The 24611-nt window shown below is 45.5% G+C and overlaps 1 protein-coding gene across 1 annotated transcript in view; it reads left to right on the forward strand.

The window, feature by feature from the left end:
• MYO16 (myosin XVI) overlaps positions 1 to 24611 on the forward strand; it is a 493885-nt gene that overhangs the window by 384393 nt on the left and 84881 nt on the right. The window contains exons 28-29 of the mRNA XM_030314012.1: positions 4148 to 4250; positions 22047 to 22143. Coding sequence (XP_030169872.1) covers positions 4148 to 4250; positions 22047 to 22143 — 200 coding nt within the window. The remainder of the gene's footprint in view (positions 1 to 4147; positions 4251 to 22046; positions 22144 to 24611) is intronic.

A 24611-nucleotide genomic window follows, 5' to 3' on the forward strand; every position in this document is an offset into this window, starting at 1 on the left:
GTTTAGGAGACTGGACATTGGCCTCTTAGAGCCAACTGATTACCTCGGACCCAGGAAAGGTGCCAGCCTGAATACAGAGATCTTCAGTGGGTCGAGGTGACCTTGCCTGGGACCACAGAGGCAGAGGAGGGTTTAGGGAATGGAAGTCCCAGCTCCATCACACCTGTGCTCAGGACTCATGCTCTGTCCCCACGCTCATTATTACCACTTGGTCTCAGGTTGAAGTTTCTGTGAGATAGACCAGTGACACCACCGATAGATGACGCTCAACATTCCAAAAGACAAGATGTTTTTAATTACACTAAAATAGAGTACCTCGCCGTGTCTGAGATGACGTCTTTGTCTTTTCAGTCGAAATGTCAGAATTATACCATTTTAGGTGTCAAAAGAACAATAGAAAAGGAGGGGAGAAAAAGCACCCAGTGTAAGATCTTTGTTCTGACTTGTTAATACTGTATTCAGATACTTGAATTATGTCAATTCAGTTCTCAGCGATAATTAGCAGAGCTCCAGAATGAGACAATTGTAAGGGAATAAAAAGATAATTTGAGTGATTTCATTTCATTGTGTGACTCTGGCTAAATGGTAGGGACGTGCCGGCTTTCCTGAGTGCTTGAATGGGTCTGTATTTCATTATGAGCTCGAGTTTACCATCAAAGAGGCCCAGTCACCCAAAGGTCAGAGGAACGAGAGTTGTCGTCTCTGGGTGTGCAGTGTGTTGCTGCTATGCCGGGGTCCATTTTTTCTGTCTCCCGTGCTCCAAGTTTCCACCCTAGAGCCCTCTGGGGCTGGGGCTTGTAAGTTCCTGCCGAAAGTGTGGCAGTGGCAGCAGAGGGACTGCTCTGGAGTCCTGCTGCCCTGGGTTCAGATCCCCGCTCAGCCATGGTTACCACCTCTGTCAGTGTCCTGGGGCTGTCGTGACAAAGTTCCACAAACCGGGTGGCTTAAAGCAGCAGAAATCCATTCTCTCGCAGTTCCTGAGGCCAGGAAGTCTCACATTAAGGTGTCAGCAGGGCAAGGCCCTTCTGAGACTTTGAGCGGAATCCTTCCTGGCCTCTTTCCAGCTGCGGGTACGGTCGGCAACCCTTGGCGCTCGTGGCTTGTAGCCACATCCCCTCAACCTACGCCCCCTCGTCACACGGCCTTCTCCTTGCCTATCCCTGTCTTCATGTGGCATCCTCCTCTCTCTATCAGGACACCCGCCATATTGGATCCTGGCCCACCTTAACGACCTCATCCTAACCGTGTGACATCTGCAAAGACTCTATTTTCTTTTTCTTTTTTAAAAAATTTTTAATGTTTATTTTTGAGAGAGAGAGAGAGACAGAGACAGAGACAGAGACAGAGACAGAGAGTGTGAACCGGGGAGGAACAGAGAGAGAGAGGGAGACACAGAATCTGAAGCAGGCTCCAGGCTCTGAGCTGTCAGCACAGAGCCTGATGCGGGGCTTAAACTCATGAACTGTGAGATGGTGACCTGAGCCAAAGTCTGACGCTTAACCGACTAAGCCACCCAGGCGCCCCGCAAAGACTCTATCTTCAAATAAAGTCACATCACCTTTTGGGGGGACGCAGTTCAACCCGTAAGATCATCTGTGTGAACCCAGGGGAGTGACTGGATTTCTGTGATCGTGGGCTTTCTCAGTGTCAAAAGATGACCATGCAGGCCTCCTGCCTCTGTGGGGAGTAAGAGAGGCAACATACGAAAAGCCCCCTGCTCTCTTTCCATGCAGTAGAAATGTCCCTTGCCACCCCCCATCCCCCAGCCCATGTTCTTGACCCCTCATCATTATTTGTGCTTGGTGCATACAAAGGCAATTTAACAGACACGAGGGAATGCACAAAGATGGCCCATCCCCTGGGGAAGCTCGCACACTTTGAGGACACAACACACAGGGATTAGACTGAAGCTTTTTATTTATTTGTTTATTTTAAGGTTTTTTACTGTTTATTTTATAGAGAGAGAGACAGAGCATGAGCAGGGGAGGGGCAGAGAGAGGGGGAGACACGGAATCCAAAGCAGGCTCCAGGCTCTGAGCTGTCAGCACAGAGCCCGACGCGGGGCTCGAACCCACGAACCGTGAGACCATGACCTGAGCTGAAGCCGGACGCTTCCCTGACTGAGCCACCCGGGCGCCCCTAGACTGATGCTTTAAATGCAGTATAGAATTTCTGCCGCGTCCTGAAAACACACGCAGGCAGACCCAAGAGGGGGGATTACAGGTGAGATGGCTGCCCAAGGGTCTTCTAACAACTCCCTGCAGAGTTAGAACCCAAGGCTGTGTTTCGTCCCCCCTCCAGTTTGTCCCTGTTCAGACACATCCTGTGGGTCATCATCTGTCGCTTTTGACCCGTTCAGACTTGGTGCGACGTAACCCGTGTTTGCTCACTGCTGTGCAGACGACATACCCCAGCACGTGGGGAGATGGCCATCCCTTTTAGAGGGTCTCCCCCACTACCTGCCTCACACTTGACTGCCAATCCCGGCCCTCCACACACATACCTCATTTTACCCGTTTTCTCTGTTCTGTTCTACCCTGGAGGTACCTTGTCTCTTCTGCGACAACCACACTATGACCAGTAAAAGAAAAACAAAACAAAACAAAAACGGTCGACTTCTTCCACAGACCATTTCAGTGCATTCAGTGGGATCAAAATGATGTGCGAGATTTTCCATATCCTTGCCTCTGGCACTACGATTTTTACGTTCCGTCTCTGTTACCCGCTATTTTTGCACCCTCCTGCACCGTGAGTTTGATGCACGAGCAAAAATCTGTATTACGAGAAGGAAGGGTTGTTGCTGATGTTGATGTATTTATTTTGTCTGACGCATGGCTACCACCCAGGGCAACCAGTATAACTCCGTTTTCAGTGACAGTGCTAAGGATGTAAGAAAGGAAATAAATGTCTGCTACCAAAAAATCCAAACTAGGTATGGTTTCTCAGTGTGCGCTCCACACGAGTGAGCCCCGCCGTGACTGCAGCATTGCCCCCGTGATGCGGGGAACCTCCCTGCTCTGCAGCACCTGCAGACGGAAAGACGTGTGGGCCCCTCTGGTGTGGTGTCGGGGGTGGGGGGTGTGGGGGGGGGCACGCCTCTCAGAGCTTGCTCGAGGGAGCCCGGTGGATACAGACCCGGAGGCAAGGCACTTCCTTCCTCCGTTGCTCTCAGGAAACAAAGAACTCATTTTAGAAGTCGCCAGATTTGCTGCAACCAACTTTGATGGAAAGCTAAGATATTTTGCAGGAAATAACAGGGAACTTCCATGATTTACCTCTTGGCGTTACGTTCCCAGAGCAGCTCGACACGGGAATCGTAAACCCACGCAACTGGATGCAGTTACGCAAATCCTTGCCTATTTCTTCCTCCTCTTCCTCCCCCTCCTTCTTCCCTTAATACAGTTTTACTTACACATCAGGTTAGATACCCTGCATGCAACGGAAATTTCATATAGATTTTTTTTAAGTGGCTTATGTAATTTTGAAAGGCGTTTTAAAAAAATCCATAGAAAAGCATTATGTTGCCATGGATTTCAGCTAGGGAATGACAGCCAGTGATTCAGAGAAGGCTGCAGATAAATAAATAAATAAGGAAATAAGTAAATAAATAAATAAATAAATATCCTACTAGAAGATGGAAAGTGCTCGATATGTAGTAAGTGGGGAAAGAGCTTCTCTACCTCTCGCTGAGATAAAACTTCTGGAGGTTTTGATATTCCTTTCTTACGGATTCCAACTACATCTAGATTCACTTTCAAATGGGGATAAAGAATTCTGAGATTTCTTAAAAGGTATGTTTTTAAGAGCATTCTAACTATCTCAGTGAAAACCATTCATTTCCTCTCTCTCCAATTTTCTCTTGTTAAGTGGTTTTCATCCACCCTTGATCATAGTGTTGAGCACACATTAAAGGATTGAAATACATATTTGGCTCATTTTAAAACTCATTCTCCACGCAACAGATGAGGGTTATTTCACGGTTGTACAGTGTTACGTGCACGGTGGACGGAGATTTGGGGACTCGTAGGGTAAAGTAAGAACCGGGGAGAATTTAAGAAACAGTGTGACAAAGACAATCCTGTTGAACAGAAGCACTTGCTTGACGAACTCAGTCATGGCTCTCAGTGTTCCCGCTGCTTTTTCACAGGTACAAGCCATTGGCCGACACGCTCCTGGTCGAGAAGAAACAGCTGTCTGCCGAGGAGAAATGTCGCCTTGTTCTCCAACAGTGTAAATTGCAAGGCTGGCAGGTTAGTGACCAGCAAGCTACTAACGTCGCAGTTCAGGACTTTTAAATAAGTGAGCTGAGTCATTGTGGGAGCCACCGGTCTCAGTGGCATGGACTCTGATGTGTTTGGCAAGAGGGGACACTAAGCGTCTTCCCTGGAAAGCCATCACTCTTTCTGATTTACTGGTGTCAGCAGCATGGCAACAAACAGGAGGGGAGCCAGCGGGCTCCTCTTGGGGGGGGGGTGTGTGGCGTGGGGTTCCTGAAGCCTCCTTGTTTGCCTATGTCTCAGATGCAGCCTTGTCATTCAGGCTTCCTGAGGGATCAGAAAGAGAGCAGAAGTCAGAGAAGGCAGTTTGAGGACCTTGATTTCTTGGCTTCTGGTGGGTAGGTCATCCGCATTCTGGAGACCCACTTCCTGGCCCCTCTGGGGTCGTCCAGTGTCTGTTTACTGCTTCTCTTTGCTGCTTCTCAACTGCCACACACTGACAACATCACTGTCCCTTCAACCTCGCTTCTCTGCAGAAGCTTCATACATAACTGGAAACGTTTAATTCTTTTCTGTGACCCTCTGAGTTGGCGGAGTCTCAGGGCACGGTGGGGACCCAGCCCCTCCTTCCAGAAGGGGGGAACATTAGGGAGACAAAATAGCCCGGGAGGGGCTCCCCAGAAGCAGTGGGGCATGCTGTAAGGTATTAAACATCAGAATGCCATCCGTGACGAGTGTTGAGAACAGGAGGTTTGAAACTTAAAAGAATTGAGAAGGTCGTTGTGATGCAGGAGTAGGAAACAGAATAAAGCCCAAGACACCAGGAGTTCCTGGATGTTTCTAGCTATAAAACAACCAAAGGTTTGCATGGGCGGCAAAGATCATGGCAGCTAGCGGCTTTGGCAAAACCCAACAATTACCAAAAAGGAGGCACAAGCCTCGTTTTTTTAAATGTTTTCTTTTTTTTTTTTTACATTTATTTATTTTTAAGAGACAGAGCGAGATAGAGTACAAGCAGGGGAGGGGCAGAGAGAGAAGGAGACACAGAATCCAAAACAGGCTCCAGACTCCAAGCAAGTGTTCAGCACAGAGCCCGACGTGGGGCTCGAACCCACGAACTGCGAGATCATGACCTGAGCCGAAGTCGGTCACCTAACTGAGCCCCCCAGGCGCCCGGACATAAATCTCATTTTTAAATAGTAGTGGGTCTGGGGTGCTCAGTTGCTTAAGATTCCAACTCTTGGTTTCAGCTCAGAACGTGATCTCATGGATCGTGAATTCGAGCCCCGCACAGGGCTGTGCGCTGAGTGTGCGGAGCCTGCTTGGGATTCTCTCTCCCTCTCTCTGTCCCTCTCCTGTTCATGCTCACTCTCTCTCTCCTCAAAGTAAATAAATTAACTTAAAAAAAAAAAAAGTAGTGGAGCATTTCCAAGAGGCAACATCAGATCATGGACCAGGCCAAAGAGGAGGACCTTCCTTCAGATGGTTCAGAATTGCTAGATGTGTTTGGAAGCGCCCACTCTCTGGGACACAGGAGGAGCCCTGCTGGGCTGACGGAGGCGCACGCGTCACCCGTGGCAAAGGACAAGGAGCCTAGAATTTGAGCATTCGTGAGTGATGACTTAACTGTACCACCCGGTCTCTTCCTTTATCGTCGTTCTTTCCCTTTTCTTTGTCTTAAACTAATAATGGAGATGAACCTTAAATAGAGTCTGAAGGAGGCAGCACACACAGTCTGTATAGTCATGGACACACATCCGTGCCAGGAGACCGGATTAGAAAGGGAGCAAGGAGGAATCACTAACACAGGGGGTGTCTGCTCACCACTGTGGCACTGATCACAGGCACATCGACAGGAGATGTGGGTGCCCACACGGAATTGTCCGACAGACTCACAGGTAACGGAGGTCATTTCCGCTGAATCATTGCTGGCATCTTTAAGCTTAAGTACTTGGGTAGTAGCGGTTCAGGAATATGTCACTGAGATTTTCTGTATTTTTTTCCCTTCACAAACACTCGCAGATAAGTATAACGTGTTTTATTGGTGGTGAAAAGAAGCTGGGAGTCGTAGAGAACAGGTGAGGGAATCCAAAACAGTTATTTTACCAGCAGATGGTAACCACGGTGGGTGACGAGCGCCGGTCCTCTGATATGCATGCGGAGAGCCTGGGGTGACGCGTGGCGGTGCCCGGGAGGCAGGTGGCTCACCTGGTGGCTCACCTGCAGCCACTGTTCCTTCTGTACTCGTGCGTGTGCCGGGACACTTGACATTGCAGCAGGGAGGCTCTTAAATCAGAGCACGCGTTGGGACTTTGGAAGAAGCGCATCCGAAGCCAAAATGGGAACGGGTTCCCATCGCATCACACCGGTCTATTTTCCTCACTCTTTAACTCCCCAAAGGAGGCTAAAAATACAGGACGAAAAAATAAATGAATTCATTTATTCGCTGCATGCTTGCTTGTGTGTTCCATATTGAATCGTCGGGAAAGACCGCTTTCTTCAGCTTCTCCAAGATGTAACTTTTCATATACTTTATACCAGAAGACCAATCTTTAACTCCCTAGCAATAAAGCACATTCATACTTCCCTTTCATGCTAGTCAGAGAGCAAAAGGGTTTTTAAACCATCGTTTATTCCTGACCTGGAAAGCCAGACTCCTCAGTTTCAGAAGCAAAGCATTGGTTTGAAATGTGTTGGTAGTTGCAGGAAGGGTTGGCCTGTCTCTCTTTTGGGTGGTTAATCAGGACAAATCGAGTGAGGAGCTGTTGAAACAACAGTAAGTTCCTAATGGATGGCTGTTGTTTCCGTGGCATGGTTCCCAAATCGCTAAGAGTCACAGCGTATGTTTCTATTAAGAAGTCAGTGTTCATCGTTTGGCTGTGAACGGTTACCAGGAATTAATCGCCGTTCTTTTCCATAGTTTTAAAAGCAACGCTAGCAGACAACAGAGATCAGAGCCATCTTTTGCTGCGTGAAACTGCATAGAATATTTGCCAGAAATTCAATTCTCTTAACTAAAAATACGATGATCCCCTTATTGTCGCTCTGATTTGTCTTGGAGACATTGTGAGATTGCTTCAGTCCTTTACATTAACCAGACTCTGTGCAGGAAAGTCTCAGAGGCATCAGTAGGGGGCTTCTAGCTCCATTTTCTCCCATTGAACATTGGCTCCCACCCCCGGAACTGCCTCCGTGGCGGTGGTGGACCCCAGCACCTCCTTCTGTTTCCAGTGCGGTGGACACATCTTCCTTTCGGAGCCACTGGGTTTGTTCACCGATCCACGCATGTTTATTCCCTATGTAGTTGGGGGTCTGGGGTCAGTGCGTGAGGCATGGGAATTTTTAATGTTTCACACACAATGATTCCTCCCATCCGCAGAATGTGCTACAACTATTCAGAGCTTTGACTCCATTTGATCTAAACCTAATAACAACTCCGAAGAACAACTGTACGCAAAAAAGGAAAGTCAGCAGGGTGAACGGTAATGGCCTCGTGTGGGACACGAGGAAATAGAGTCTTGAGGGTCAACATACTCATCAAGGCATTCGGTGCGGTTCGTGCTTAGTTTCAGTGGCAAGGCTGCTTTGCCGAGCCCAGCATCTAAGTCTTGCTATGTGTGTTCTTTCCACTGCATTGAACTCGATCTATATCTTTCAATGTAACCATCTGAAGCCCTTTTATTCAGATTAGAGAACTTGAAAGGCATAGATTATGCACCGTAGTGTGAGCTTTGATCAAAGGCACTTACAGATTCCTTTATTAGTCTGAGCAGATTGCTTCTTGCGGTTCGTGTCTTTTTTATGTTGATCATTCACCTGGTAGATGAAGGAGAACCACACGGAGTGCGTCCCGTCGCGGGCCGATTCTGATCCCAATCTTTCTGACGCAAACCATCAGCCAGTGACCCTCAAGACCCAGTGCTTTTGGACTCTCGTTCCAAACTGCATCTTGGACAGAAAAGGAGAAGAAGGAGAAAGGGGAGAGAAAAAAAAGAAGTGGAAGATGGAGAAGGACTGGAATCAAGAGAGAGCTCTCAGGAAGGGTGTGACTCTAACCAGTCCTGGCTCTGAGCTGAGACCCGGCTGCTGCGCTGGCCATTCCCTGGGCGGTCCCGGGGGGCAGATGCTTGTGGGTGATGGTCCTGAAATTGGGCGTCAGGGTAACACTGGTTTCCAGTTCACGACTGGAGCAGAGCAAAGGCAGTCTGGGAACGGTCATAAAAAGCCATTTTGGTAAATCTACCCAGTTTGCAGTTGGCTGGGCCATATTCTAACTTCCCAGCGTTCTGCACCCCTCTGTGACACTTGCTTTCTCTTCTCTGCTTTCCTCTTGCCCCTCAGGCCGCACACCTTCTATAGGGTTGCTGACTGCGTCTCCATCCGAAGGGATGCGCGTGTGCTGAGTCTGCCCCCGCGTCCCCGCCACACGGTGAAGGAGCGGGCACGGGGTAGATATCCATGCCCTTGCGCGTGGCCAGCGAATGAGTCTTTGTCCATAAGAAGTGGCCAAACCACAGGATACATCTTATACAGATGCCACAGACGTGCAAGAGTTTTTACAATCCGGAATAATTCACAACCCAAACCTGACAATGGTCATATCTGGGGAATTGTTTTGAGACGATGGCCAAGTAGAATTTTAGCTTGGATCTCTGATCAATATGTTCATAAAGTCCTTCTGTAATTAAAAAGTATTTTTCAAATGGGTTGCCACCTCATAAGTACAATTTATGTAGAATAGTGCATAGGGCCAAATTAATGATTTTAAGCATTTATGAAAACATGTAGTCCCATTGACCATGTTTTGCTCTAAAGCATTTTGGCCTTGAAACAAAAAGTGACCTATTGTGTATGTTACATCACTGGCCCTCACGCCAGCCTTCTTTCCCATGACTCCAAGCAGTAACCATGAGTTTTGACAAACTCGTTCATGATCCTATTCTCTCAACATCGTCAACATCGCCGCTTTCACGTAAGGTGCTTTTATTTTGAACAAAAAGGAAGAAAACTCAGGATATAGCATCGGCCGCAAAGGAGTCCTCCTTGCTCGCGGTTTCTTGGCCCTGTTTCCAGTTAAATGATATGTTTGAAAAACATGGTGGACCAGTCAGAGGTTGATCCTCATTTCATGGCAGAATTTAAGTCAGTTGTTTAAGGGGGAATATGGAGGGTTCTTGAGCTAATCTGAGCAGACTCACTATGGCCCACTTCCAGTAGTGTTTTCTATGTCTCTCCAGATGTATTTTTCCTTATGAAACAGAGTCTTCAGATCACTTCATTTGGGGGGGGGGGGGGGAAATACAGGTAATTTGAATTAAGTCGTAGTTTGGAAACAAGTTAAACGAAGCCACGAGTTATTAACCTTCTGTTGTTTGTTTTTCAAAATTGTTCAGATATTTTCTCTATCCAAATGTATACAGTTTTAGTTCCGTCCTACTTTAAGGTGCCTTTGAAAATAATCCCTCCGAAACTCTGCATGTTTAATCAACCACTTTCTGCCCCGATTTCCCCAAGCCATGCGACAGCGACTGGCAGGCACTCAGCCCCAATGCAGAACATGCTTGTTTTGCAATGTTATGTCATTTATGTAAAGTGAAAACTTTTGAAACTACTAATTCTAAGTGGAAAAATAAATGGTATAATCTGGTTTTCACACATTTTATATGAATCAACTGGTTATAGGACGATTTTTTTCTGTGTAGTTATTTGAATGCTATATTCATTTTAAAGCCATCTGGTGGGATGACGAAGGGAGAAACAAATCTGTCAGAGTCGGTCCACGCGGCGCCAGGGGTGCTGCTTCAGAACACAGAAGCTCAGAGCGCAGGGGAAGTCAGCGCCGGGGACTGGCTGGCCCCCATGTAGGGGAGCTTTCCCAGAGAGGTGTCATTGTCCTTTCAAGCGGATTTTGAAACTTTGGGGTGGGGGTAGCTTTGTGGACAGGCAAAGGAAAGAGTCCTGTGAGGTGAGGTTCCCTTGAAGCAGGTGCTCATGGTCACTGTGACTGGAAACTGTGGAAGGAGAAATTGAGACAGATTTTACATGGCCTCAGACATATTGAGGACGAGAAGTCAGACCCAGGAAGACTTCCGGTGACTTATTCAAGATCCTACAGACAGAAAGTGAGCCACAAAATGAGAACGTCAGCTCCGTCCCAACGACCCAGATGAGATGATATTTGCTCGTTCTCCTGTGTGATGTGTGTACGTGTGTGTGCGCATGTACATGTCTGTGTATGTGTGTGTGTATGAGAGAGAGCGAGAGGGACTGAGATTCTGAAAGAAGTCACAAAAGGCTGTCACAAAGGGCAAACCCCAAATCTTAACGAAATGCACTTTTCCTATTTGTGTGTGCTCACTAACCAAAAAAAATTACAGTAATTATGTTCTTTATCGTCATCTTCTAATGTAATTTTCAAGGAATGGCCTAGATTTCGTGGTGTGTCTTTGTAAAATATATGATCTTTGAAGGAGCCACTCTTAACAGTGCTGAGAATTGCAAGATTAACATTTTACCATAACATTAAATAAAATCAGTTGGATGAAGGATTTATTATTTCATTAATCTAAAATAGTACGGTAGAGAAAAGATAATAAAAGTAAAAGCAAGAAACTGTTAAAGTTTTAAGCACCTTCCACTTTTTTTTTACATCTTCTAAGACAAGACAATGGTATTGGAGCCCTTGGCTCTTATTAGCACAATAAATTAATGGTTTATAACCTTTGTTTTATTACTCAAGGAGCACTTCATAAATCAACTGTAAGTACAAGCCAGAAAATAGCCCATAAAATTATTCTTTCTCTCATATCCCTTCCCTTCCTCTAGAATTATTAATGTTGAAAATAATAAGCGTTAGGGATCCTAGTGTATCTCTTGGTACTGTGTGCATTATAAACTGGGAATTACTATATATATGCACATATATTTATTTCCCTTTTTCTCTTGTACTAAATACACACGCATACATATATACAGACACATTTTTATTATGAAAGTAGTATTTATTTCTGATAAGAAACTTGAAAAATAGAGAAAATTAAAGAAGAAAGTACAGATCACCTGCAATTGAACTACCTAGAGATAACTGCCCCAAATGTCTTCTGTGTCTTCACCGACTCAGTTTTTAAAAATATTACAGAATTGGATTCTCGGTCAGTGCCTCTCTCTCCTATTTCACTCTGAACTCCATTGAGGAAACATAGTATGTCTCTCTTTTTTCATGTATATCCTCAGGCACCGTGTGCATGCGTGTTTGTGGTTCACTGTTACATCCCCTACAGGGTCTGGCACAGAGTCGACATGGAACCGGTGTTTGTCGACTGAATGAATGAGCCTACTTACTGCGACATTCTCTCTTTGGAAATGAAGGCATCCACCGTCAAGCCTTACTGACATGTGTGATAGTTTCTCCTTGGAAGTAATTTCATATTGTTCTCTCAACTTCCTTACACAAAAGACTAAGTCCAAAATCGGGCACTTAATAATTGCCAAGTGAGAGCTAGCTGTGCCTGTTCCTGACCCAGCTTTCATCTCCTGGAGACCAACCGAATTTCCTCTAGCTCAGGCTTCCTGGTTGATCGAGTCAAGGAGCATTTATAGAGCACCACTGATGTCCCTGTAGTTGCACCAGGGTGATTATAAAGAAGGGGGTGTGATGTAAAGAAGGACTGCGATATCCCTCTTCTGCGGGCTTACTGGCTAAGGGGGAACAACACTAAACTAACGAATAAGCACAGGCTGGGATCCACTCTGGGGGGGCAACCCGTGAGGACCCGGTATAGACAGGCCAGGTGTCATGAAGGGCATCTGTAAGAAGAACACCTGGGGGCTGAGATCTGAAGGCTGAGGAGCAGGAGGTAGGGGTGGGGCGGGGACAGAGGGTGCCGGCTGAGAGCTGCTGGGGCAGGTGACAGAGCCCCAGGAACAAGGAGACGAGGGGAGAGAACCGTGCATTGGGGCAGTGTTTTCTCAGCCTCCTTTGTTTCATTATTGCCGCCCTAGGGAGGAAAATGAATGTGAGTGACTGACAAACTTATTGCTGGGAAGGGTAGAAAACCATAGCGATTACACTGGTTGGTGGCCCTCCAAAGCTCAGTCTTCCTGGACGGTAATTGACAACTGCTTGACAGCTTCTAAAACGCGGCAGTTTCGACCGTGCCTAATCCAGTTCCATCTCGTGTGTGTCGATCTAATTTTCCCCAGCTCCAGGTTTATTTAGTCCTGCAGTAAGCCTTTATTAAGCACCTGCTACATGCCCCAAGCCTTGTAATAGCAAAGGGTTTTTCTGCAGATCAGGAAGCAGTTTCACCGTCTTGAGGTCAGTGCTTAGCGGTGAGCGGTGGCCAAGCCCCTGGGACCTTGGTTGCATCAAAACACAGCATTCTGTTTTAAGTTCCCTTTGAAACCACCGAGGAGCTTCAAAGAGGGTGGTAACGTGACATGATTTATGCTTTAAACGTGAAAAAAATGTGTTGTTGGACGGCAAGCGCAGAGCCAGGAAGCCAGTTAACAAACGGGTGTCGTAGCCCATGCACATGGAGCTGTGGTGGGCGAGACAAAGAGCGGAGAAGGGGCGGGAGAGGACTCACGGTGACCTTCCACAGATAGGCCCGTTAAATCACTTGAAGAGCGAGATCTCTTTTCAAACCGGCATCTCTAACAAGCGTGAATTTGCTGCACAAAATATGTGCGGAGCTCTGAATGATGGAAGCATGCGGCCCTCCAGGGGCTGAAAGAATACATGCAGGTGAATCTCAAAGAACCCATGAACACAACCACAGAACACGTTTTTGGGACAATTAGGAAAGCTATGTATTTTTTATTATATTTAAAAGCACTCTTGAGGATGAGCAAGATAAGAGCCAGTGCCCGCGATGAAGGACCGGGAGGGTTCCTGTTTTTTGGAAGTAAAGCAAGCATCAGAAGATGCAAAGGGCAGTGCCTTGTTGGACACTGGTGGCGGAGGCCCCTGCCAGGGCGTCTGTGCCGCAGGCACTGTGTATTTGCTGCTCTTAATCGTTTATAACGTGCATGTTCCATGAGGCAGGTAATTCCTAGTGATGTTCTTGAGGCCATCTTGTTACAAAGGAAGACCGGCGGCGCTCTTGAAATGAATACATTAACTTATCCGATGCACTTTCCTCTCTGCTTTTGAAGCTGGTCTGCTTTGTTTGGGTTTGGCTTTGGTTTGCTTTTCACCATGTGTGACTTTGAGACGAAGAGGTTTATTTTTGTAAGTGCTCTTGACCACGTCGACATGCTTTCTGTAATGAAATAATATACAGGATCGCATAGTAAGTTATTCACCAGGAAGCTCAAAATAGTAGTTTTTATTCATCACTGCTTGCTGTACAGGTCATACTGTTCTAGGTGAGAGTAATTAATTTTCTTAGCCTGTAATTATGTGTAATTCGAGCCAAACCACCTTCCTCAAATACCAGAAGATACAGTACTCTGTTAGATGTGTGTGGCTGTAATTATCTTCTCTGTGTTGAAGTTAAACTTCAAGAATAGTCTATTTATAACAAAGAGAACTTGTATTTTAGTATAAATGTATCCTCTGAGGATGTTTAAAAATACATTCAGAGCCAGGCTGAACATTAGAATGTTTCCATTTGGTAGTTGTTCAAAGCTACCATGAAAAATGTAAAATACTGAAATATTAATAATAAAATATACACACATAAAATAATGCCCATCCTTATAAATATAATGAATCCAAGAAGCAAATCAGGGAAATGTGTGAATTTAGCCTGGAGAAGATGAATTTTAGTTAAATGGTTGTTTTACTGAACTTCTTGAAAGGATAGATTATATTCTATTTGTCCTTGTGGTCCTGGAGCCTGGCAAGGTGACTGGTACCGGGAAAGCCCCTGGCAAATGTTCGGATGGACAGATGGATGGGTGGGTGGATGGATGGATGGATGGAAGGAAGGAAGGAAGGAAGAAGGATAGATGGGTAGGTGGATGGATGGATGGATGGATGGATGAATGGATGGATGGAAGGAAGGAAGGATAGATGGGTAGGTGAGTGGAGGGATGGATGGGTGGATGGATGGATGGATGGATGGATGGGTAGATGGATGGATGGATGGGTGGATGGGTGGATGGATGGATAGATGGGTGGCTGGATGGATGAACAGAGGGATAGATAAGTGGGTGGGTGATTGGATGGGGGGACGGATGGATGTGTGGATGGGTGATGGAGTTAGGGATGGATGAATAAATGATTAAATAGATGGGGAGGACAGACACTTGGTAGGACGGATGAATAAATAAGAGAAAGAAAAATTGGGAAAGCTACAAGATACCATGTGCCTGAGAGTATGTGAAAATGACACAGAACCACGAATGTGTGCAGGACTGGTCATGGTGTGCATGTGGAAGTGTTGGAGTTTGAAGCTGTTTCTGTTTGAAAGGGATTACATGGTAGGCACAGAAAGTGCTTTGCATGGTAAAAGTAGGAAGAAGTGTGTTTTAGAGGAACACAATGACATCCTCAGATCAGCAGGAAGGAAAACTAGGCTGATGGGAGAGTGATGCAGACATCAAAACACATAAAAGAAGAGTGTGGTGTTCATCATGCTGTCTAGAAACCCGTTTTAAGTCTGGGAACAGACCTACTTGGTAGGCATTTGGAGAGATACCAGGCATTTTTTTTTTTCGGAATGCTAATATTACAGTGAAAGATGACCACTGTTGATGCAACTATAACATTATATGTCTTGTCTTTAAATGGGACAAATATTTACTAGAATAATGCTAATGCTTTTAAAGTAAGGGAGATTAAAATTTTTAAGGATTAATTCTTTGTCAGTAATAATGAAAATAAAGCATGTTTGTAGCAAAAAAATAAGCATTCGCATAAACTATTATTAAAACATAATTTATGGTAATTATTAATAAAGCTATTTCAAGAATTATAGACATAGATGTAGAGGGACAATGTCTACCATAATGCTGACAGCAGTAGTAACATTATTCAATACAAATTCCAAGCATAAGAATGCTATTGGCCCTTGATAGTGTCTACAGAAGTCTCCCGTTGGATTTCTGCTCTCACAGAGTGTGTGAAAAGTTAAAATAACTGTGAGTAACATCTGTTGTAGAAGAGTAAAAAGTGTGAGCTCTTCAGAGATGAACAAATATCATATTATGGAGGACTTTGAATGCCAAACCCAAAGATATGCATTTTAGTTTCTAGGCAATATGGAGTCATTGAAGGCTTCTGGAAGATTAATAAATTGGAGACAGTCAGGAAGGTGGCCAGAAGGCAGGGAAATAATTAATTCTCTATTGATAAACAGCTACTTTATTTATTTATTTAATTTTTTTAATGTTTCATTTTATTTTTGAGAGAGAGAGATAGAGGGTGAGTGGGGGAGGGGCAGAGCGAGGGAGACAGAGAATCCAAAGCAGGCTCCAGGCTCTGGGCTGTCAGCACAGAGCTCGACAGGGGGCTCAAACTCACGAACTGCGAGATCATGACCTGAGACGAAGTGGGATGTTTAACCAACTGAGCCACCCGTGAGCCCTGACCTACTATTTATTTATAAACTACTACTGAATCTAGAATTATGAGATAAAATCTAGATTTCGGTTTGAGATAATCATCTATGAGAAATGTGGTGGCACTAGAAATGTGCAAGGTAGAGTCTTTGTGTCTTGCTTTTTGCATTAGATGCGTTTTTACAAAATGAATGCATTTAAATAGTTTAAATGGACTTAGGTTTTTTTAACATATTTTAAATGAACTATATTTTTAATATCTGAGTTCATGTTACAGTTAGTGTCCATTAAAATCACTCTTGAAATTCTACTTTCTTCATTTTCGTATTCCATTTACTTTTATCTCTCACCTTAATAGATGTAACTCATGACCTTTATATTTTTCTGACATTATCCTAGCCCACCCATATCTCACAGTCACGTGGAATATTCAGACAGGTATACAAATAATGACAAAAACAGGAACTCGGTAGTATTACAGAGATAGATACAAGGTGCATTAGTGATGTGGATCGCTGTTAGAATGAGTTCATTGTTGTAAGGGACACACTAAACTTAGAGTTCACCAAGTCATCTGTGTTTTAAAGGATGAATAGGGGCTTATCCAGTAGACGCTTTAGAGAAACACGTTGAAGGAAAAAGAAATCATATACGTGAAACCAGAGCAGAAAAACACGTTCCCGTTTTGAAACAGCAAGCAACAGGATGTAGTTTGAGAGTAGACAAATCTGAATGCGTTGAGTAAAGCCATACTATGAGAAGTTTAATAAACATATCGAGAGTTTGAACGTTATCCTGAAAATCATGACCTACTCTTAAGTAATTATAAGCATGAATGTAACATGAGCTTGATGTGTAGAAAGATCGCTCTGAAGATAGTTTTGCCGGTGGGTCTCCCAGTCAGTGAATGCGGGACATTCCTAAAAGGGCAAGGCCAGTAGGATGCAGGGTTGCCATGGAAACCGTGGGTGCCTGTCCCTCTACTACACTGGAGGGCAGCCTCTGCCACCAAGCTTGGCTCCTCTCTGCTTTCCCGCACCTCTGTGCTAGGAGGCAGCATTCAGTGACGAGGAGAAGGAGGACAAGGAGAAAAGGGGGAAGGCCATCCTCAGAGGTTCCCTTGACCTCTCTCCGTGCAGCCTCAAGGCCACCCACACTCCATGGAAATGCCATTCCAGCAGCTGTCTGAGCTCCCACAGCCAACACCTCTAAAAACTCCCTGAGAACGGTAACAGTAATTGAAGCTTTTGAAGTCATCAATGACAATTGTGCTTAATCTTTGAAAATCTGTCACTTCAAAAAGAAAAAGAAGAAACCTAATGGTTTTCTAATAAAAATAGCAATGACTATAATTCACAGATGGTTTACTTTTACAGGAGTCAGAATGACATTAACATTTTAATCTCAGATCAGAACAGTCTGCGTCTGGGGAGCACACAGGGAAAGGGTTCTGTAGGAGAATGTTTTAACCTCTCTGTTTCTCTGGTTCTCTAAGAAACACCTTCTTTTAAGAGAATGTAACCAAAATTAAAAATATAGGTGATCTGGACATGTGGTTGCATTCAAACGAAGCCTAATTTGTTGGATTTGGTATAGCACACTAATAGGCTGATCACAGAGTAACTTTACGTGAACTTATTCCATAGAAAAAATAAAAAAGACCAATGCTTTTCTCCTAGTCAACACCATTAATAGACAATGAAGGTTTAGAACTCATGTGATCTTGTCTAGATTCTCCTGATTAAAAAAAAAAAAAGAATCCTAGATGTATGTCCTACTAATTCTTAGCATCAGCGATAGCAGAGGACTTAATACTAAAATGTGTTATTCAAAACAGTTTCTGACAAAGAAATCCAAAATACTACTAAATGGCTAATTTCATTCTTTAAGGAGAGAAGAGGCATTTACTATAAACGTGACATCTCTAAAAGACCAGCAAATTCAATCAAATACTAAAATACCAATGAGTGTCTCTAAATAATGCCAAACCACAAATAAATTACATGGTAAAAAAAATATATATAGGAAAAAAGAGAGAAAGAAAGGAAAAAATAAAGGATGGGAGGAAGGGAAGAAAGAAAGAAGGGAAGGAAGGGGGGAAGGACAAGGAAGGAAGGAAGGAAGGAAGGAAAGGAAGGAAGGAAGGAAGGGCGGGTGGGCGGGTGGTCCCAATGGATATGTGTAAAGTGTACCCAAACAGCTGAAAGAAGAAATTTCTAGCCCATCTAAATGTGATGGTAGCACAGTACACAGCCACGTTCACAAGTCTTCAGCTCTGCCTTAGCGGGATACTTGTGATGTGAATTCAGCCTTCCGTCCTCGCCTCCTCCCACTGAACCGAAAGCACAGAAGCTTCCCTCACTTACAAAGCCCTTGGCTCTACCTCTGGAGAATTTTCATGGGCACAACTATACCCACTCACCAGGAGCTTTGGGGGCTGGACTGTCCTTCTGGCTCCCAGAGGAGCATCTGTCTGTCTAGCATTGCTCCTCTCACATGCCCCGTGCTCGCATTCCCGCCCAGTTCCTCCCTTGCCATCATCCCAATCCGTGGATCTCAACAAGGACTCCTTTTGTTCTGCCTGGAGACATGCAGATCTGCCCTGTGAAGCACTCAGACCCCTCTTTAACTAGCCACTGTCGGGTCCTGGGACATCTCTAATACATTGAGAGAAAAGCCTACCGCATCCATATTTACTCCTCTTCTAATTTAGCCTCCTTGTGTGAACTGACACCTGGACATTCCTGAAAATACTCTGTTACAAGGATTCAGTTTTTTTTCACTTCCTTTGTCTCAGTGGAGGAACGGGGCCAGCTGACTCATTGCTCCCCAACCTTCTGTCTTACATCTACATCATTTGTGGACTGCTTTCACCCCACTTTTCTTTTTCCCTTTATCCCCCCGCCTATCATGTGTTCTGTCACCTACTGGCTTCCATGACTTATCTCCAGCTTACTCAATAACTTTGGGTCGGCTTCTGCCTTCATTGTCCATCATACCTTATTTTCATCCTTGAAGACATTATCATCCATTGCTATGACTCATCTTATACCAAGACTTCACAATTCCTTATGTTCTGTTTCTAATCTGAATCTAACCCTCCCCACATCCTTACCACTTGTGAAGTTCAAGAATATATCTTCATATTCTTCAGGAGATTAAATATATGTGCATAATGGCAAATATGCAATGCAATATAATAACAGAAACAAAGAATCATCTGTAGGATATTATGGGAATGCAAATGGAAGTTATCAAAGCCCTACTAGAAGTGGATGCATGGAGGTGGGGTTTGATTTCAGTCGTGAAGGATAAGTAAGAGTTGGCCAACAGACCCACAACAAATCCAAATTGTTGATGACCTTGTATTGCCCCACTTCACCAGGGACCTCCCAAAGCCAAGTCTGACAACCCATTCTCCAGACAGTTTTAAGAAGGAACTTTTTACATTTCTAATACAATCTGAAAAATTATTTTTATGAGGGGCACCTGGGTGGCTCAGTCGGTTAAGCATCCAACTTCAACTCAGGTCATGATCTCACAGTCCATGAGTTTGAGCCCTGCGTCTGGCTCTGTGCTAACAGCTCAGAGCCTGGAGCCTGCTTCGGATTCTGTGTCTCCCTCTCTCTCTGTCCCTCCCCTGCTCATGCTCTGTCTCTCTCTGTCTCAAAAATAAATAAAAACATTTTTAAAAAATTTAAAAAATCTATTTTTATGAAATTTAGCTAGGAACCTCTGTAAATCTCCCAATGCATCCTCACTGTTCCTAGGAAAATGTCCAATTGTCCCTGGAAGACTCTTCATGAGGTGGCCACTGTTTACAATGCATGGCCTCTTCCCTTATCACCATAAATGCAGCTGTACCCCAAGATAGTTTTCTGACGCTTGCTGTTCACAGGAAAGGAACAGCTGGTTTTTCTGTCCCACATTCATCTTCTCCCACTATCCCTAGACACCCTGGAGAGTACCTGCCCATCCTTCAGGACTACGTGGCTTAGATAACTTGGTTCTCATTGAATCCCACCTAATGCCATCTTGATCACTTCTTCCTCTTTGGTGTCCTTGGGACACAACTCTGTCATTTTTTCTTACTTCTGATCTTCCCCAAAAGCTTTGCTGTGAGCCCCTTGAGGAGACCATCCTCCTTTGCCCACCCCCCCTCCAATCTAGCAGAAATCTTAAAATAAACCTCCTTTGGTGTTTTGAATGGCTGTTAGAAATGTCACTATAAGAGATCTTTGTCATCCCACCCAACTCCCTTCCTGTCCAGCCAGGGTCTCCTTTTATTTAAGAGAGTGGAATCCAGTTCTCTTAATTCCATTCCATAGGTCTTTTGCCCATGTTGAACCCCCCCCCACCATAAATTAGTTCCCCCAGTGATCATTACTGACTCCCCACCCCCCAATTGCGTAGTATTGCAGGCTATCAGTCTTTTGGAGTTTCATTCGGGGACCCAGATTTGCATGAATTTTGCCTTTGGGATGAAGTTTCCCACAATGAGTTGCATACCGCAGTCAGCGCTGAACGGAAAGCTGCCATACTCCCTCCTTCCCAGTGCCTGTCTCACAGATTTGTTCCGCAGTGCCCACAGACAGTACCAACTGCTTTTCCTCTTGACTGCCAAAATAAGTCAGCAGTTGGGAAGGGGGGAAAAAAAAGATGATGAATTATGGAAAATAACTAGGGAGAGAGAATGGCAATACAATGGGGGGGGAGGGGGGGAAGTAACAACTCTCTGTAGCTCCCCACCCAGGTGACTGTCTCAGATTTCAACCAACTAAAAGAAAACTAAACAAAGAATAGCACCCAGTCAACCAGAAGCCTCTGAAACCGGACAGTAGTTGAGAACTTTCCCCATTGATCTGATAACCCCCCTGACCGCCACAATGCAAGATTCAGGCCCCAATCTCTTGCACAACTGCGTGTTTCATTAAGACACTAGATCATGGCGAAGGGGACAGCTAGATGGAAGGATGGGGGGACGGGTGACAACATTTGTTTGGAATAACTCCGTTTCCATATGAAAAGCTTCGCAAACCACCTCTGGCCAAGCGTTCTGGAGACAAGTCTGACCTATAAACCCTTCCAGTACCTAATGGTGTGTGCATACGTGCAAGCCTCGGGTGTCATTGTGATGTATGCTGGGGCTGGAGGGTGTTAGCATTTTAATGTCCCCAGCTCATGCTTGGGAGCACACGTGTTAGTCTTCTCATCGCGCCGGTATTTGTCTCCAGTGCTGAGAATGTGATTATGAACATATCACAAGGTTTGCCTAAGCGGTGTTTTTGTCTTAATCTAGCAGAAGATCCCCTCCAAGCTTCTGCGGCGTTTCATGTTAGCCCTTACTGGGCTCTTCTGCAATTATTCACGCCTGCTTTCCCTAAGAGGCTGTGGGAATTTACGTCGTGAAGGGATTCCTCACACCTACCGCAATTCTGCGAATTTGTAGAAAACACGCACAACACACAAGAAGATGTCTTTAAAAATGGATGGATGTGGTTGATTGTTCTGTGGTTTTAAAGACTTTTCTCTGACAGCTGCCTTCCTCCATCGCAGCGCATCCAGACCAGCTTGCAGACCTCTAAGGCTTTTGTAGAAGCCGATTTGGCGACACGCTTTTTCAAAGCTCTGGCGAGAAGTGTTCGTTGTGTTACTGTTCACACGATCACCTAGAAGATCCTTGCCAATCGATGGCTTTGTGGAGACTTTTGCCTTTGTGCTACATCTCTACAACCGTGGTCATCTACACATCCACTTTATAATCACATAGGGGGTGGTGGAAACAAAGAGTGGCAACAATTCTGTATGTCAGTGTTACGGGGTTTTGGGTTTTTTTGTTTGTTTTTTGGGTTTGTTTTGTTTTGTTTTGGTCTTTTTGTTTCATTGTTTTCCTTTTTCACGGACTCGACCTGCTTTGAGTTGAAAAAGGAAAATAATCGTAAAGGGAGGACAAGGCTCTGACTCTGTGATCTGAGCGTTCATCGACCATTGACAGGAACGGTCTTCTCTCCTGCTGGAACCGAGGCCAGTGTTTCTCACAGGCACCGCGTGGGGCAGCCGTCCCAACTCCAGTGTGCGGCCATTGGGAAACATTAGCGACCCTGTGTGCACACAGCAAACACACTTATTAGAATAAAACCTTTGGGATTGCGAGTGAATGCAATCGCATTAAAAAAAAATTAAGGAAGATGTACTGGCATTAATTTTGTTAGCTTTGTTCCTTCTAATCCTCTCCTGGAAAAATCTCTTGCCTGACTGTTTTCCATCATTATTTTTGGCATCTTCATGCTGTTTAATGTCTCCCTGCTGTTTGTGTTTCAGATGGGAGTCCGAAAAGTGTTTCTAAAATACTGGCACGCCGGCCAGCTCAATGATTTGTGCCTACAGCTGCAGAGGAAAATTATAACCTGCCAAAAAGGTAACAATTACACACTAACCTTTCTGAATGTCTTTGAGTCGTGAGATACAAAATCACTTAGTGCGCCTCGAGTTAAACGTCGGTGGGATCCACACGGTAGCGGGCCCCTTCCGTGACACTGTGCGTGGGCAGTTTCGAGGAGCCGGGCAAACAGTCAGGCTCAGGCAGCTCTCTACCAGCACTTGTATGCACTGCACATACTTTATTTGGTGGTCATTTCATCTGAAATCTTACAGCAAATTTTCACCTCTATCGGAATTTGGAAGAGAGAGTGTTCATTTCTTGCAATTTACATGTCCGCCCCCTGGCAAATATTCATGCTTGTTGATCTGTTCAAAAAGCACAGGACAGGAAGATGTACCTTTGAATCCACACTGGGATCCCCCGTGTGGCACTTAGGCGCAGATATGAGGCAGAGTCCTAGCTCATTTCCGTCAGCACCACTGGTATATGCTGCTGGAGTCTGGAGGACCAGAACAGACAAATTCACCAAACCACATTTTACATAATTCTACATATGCCTTGGTGAAATTCCTGACACTTAGCTTCCTTTAGGAAGTGACAAGGATATTGGAGTGTTACCTATGATGGCAGACAGCATCGTTTTAGCTTTAGGGGAGATTCCATGTAGAATTTTGTACCTATAGGGGCGCTTGGGTGGCCTACTGGGTTGAGCGTCCAACTTTTGATCTCGGCCCAGGTCGTGATCTCATGAGTTCGTGAGTTCAAGCTCTGCGCTGACGGTTCAGAGTCTGCTTGAAATTCTGTCTCTCCTGCTCTCTGCCCCCCTCTTGTGCTCGCCCTTTCTCCCTCTCCCTCAAAACAAATAAATGAACTTAATTTTAAAGACTTAAAAGATTTTTTTTCCTATAAAAACCCAAGTGACCATTGAAAATGGGTACATTGGAAAAATCTTCACCATGCTTCCCATAAAGCGTATGTACTTACCAGATACTAGTTTTTAATTTGCTTAATGATTATATTATACTATATATCATGAATAAATATTTAAAGAAAGGCTGAAGAAGGAGAAATGACATGCTAGCTTTTGGTGGACCTGCTGACATGAGCTTGGCTGTCTGCTATCTTTGGAAATGTCCAGCACAAGCATAACTCAGTCCAAAACTGGTTTTATTCTGTCCGAGCCTCTGTCCATGGAGCCCCTGCTTGAAATCTCCAAGGGGTCCCATCATTTTCTGATGAGAAAAAGCCCTGCCACACGCTGGTGCCCTGAACTATCAGAGTTTGGCAGGTCGAGCCCAAGTAACGTTCGAAGCTCAGAATTCCCTTCCAGGTGAAACCATCCCTCTTGGCCAGCTCAGGCCCCGCAGGTGGGGTGTGGGCATGGCTCTCAACCTGTCCGGGCAGGTGTGTGTGGACCCTTGGGGCTGGCAACAGAGAGGGAGGAGTGAGGGGACGGGGCTGCTCTTCTGTCCGAGCGGCACCTGTGCGGTCCGGCACAGGGTCTCTCTGGAAGGGCTGCAGGCGTTGAAAGGCTGTTGGAGCCCAGGGGAGCACCTCAGCACTCCTGTGCACTGCCTCCCTGAGAAGTGACATGAGCTCCCCTCGGGACAGTCACTTGTAATTCTCCCTCAGCCCCAGTCACCACAGACAGTGCTTTAAAACAAGCCTCTCTAGACGACTCCAAGCAGGCATCTCTTTCTTGACAAGCAGGCTGGTGCTTGAGAAACACAGGCTGGGACCCCGACAGGTACGTCCCCTCCCAGCAGAGCCATCAGGCAGTCAGTGCCTGCCAGCACCCACCTCAGGCCCACGGCCTCCGTGTCCTCCAAACTGCAGGGTCGAGTGGCTGGCTCTCTGCGTGGTCTCCCGAAGCCACTTTCACCAGCCTGGAGGTCAGCAGGGCGGCGTGGGGAGCCCAGACCCTCCCCCCAGCTCTGGGAAAGTCTGGCTCCTCTCTGGGTTATGACAGTCTGGTCATCCTTCATCCGGGTAGGGAAAGGCCGGGGCCCCAGGCCAGTGAGCCTCACATGGCCACCTGCCGGGCGATCTGAGCCCCTGCCGCGTCAGCATCACCTGCGAGCCGGTTAGAAATGCAGAGGCTAGGGCTCCCACCACCTCAAGAATCGGAATCTGCATTTGCAGCCTCAGCTAGAACCGGGCTGGGAGGCCCCATGGACCAGACCAGTGCCCTAATACCTGAGCTGTGGAGTCATTGGAGGTCCCTATGCTGGCATGGTATTCGTCCATAGAGCAGGGTCTCAGATTCTCCTGGAAAGTTTCCTACATCACAATTAGAAGAACACGCATCTTCCTCCATCAGGGATGCTCACTAGAAAAGTCCCCTGTATTTAACGGCAAAGATTAAGCTGACCCCCGTGACCCAAAACTGAAGAAACAAGCAGAAATCTAGACACTCCTTCACCTTTAAGGATCAAAATTGAGACAGGTCTTTAAAAAAAATGGCACCAAGATAAAAACTGTAATTCCAGATTACATAAAATGAA

This window comes from Lynx canadensis, chromosome A1, assembly GCF_007474595.2.
Source record: "Lynx canadensis isolate LIC74 chromosome A1, mLynCan4.pri.v2, whole genome shotgun sequence".
Lineage (NCBI taxonomy): Eukaryota > Metazoa > Chordata > Mammalia > Carnivora > Felidae > Lynx > Lynx canadensis.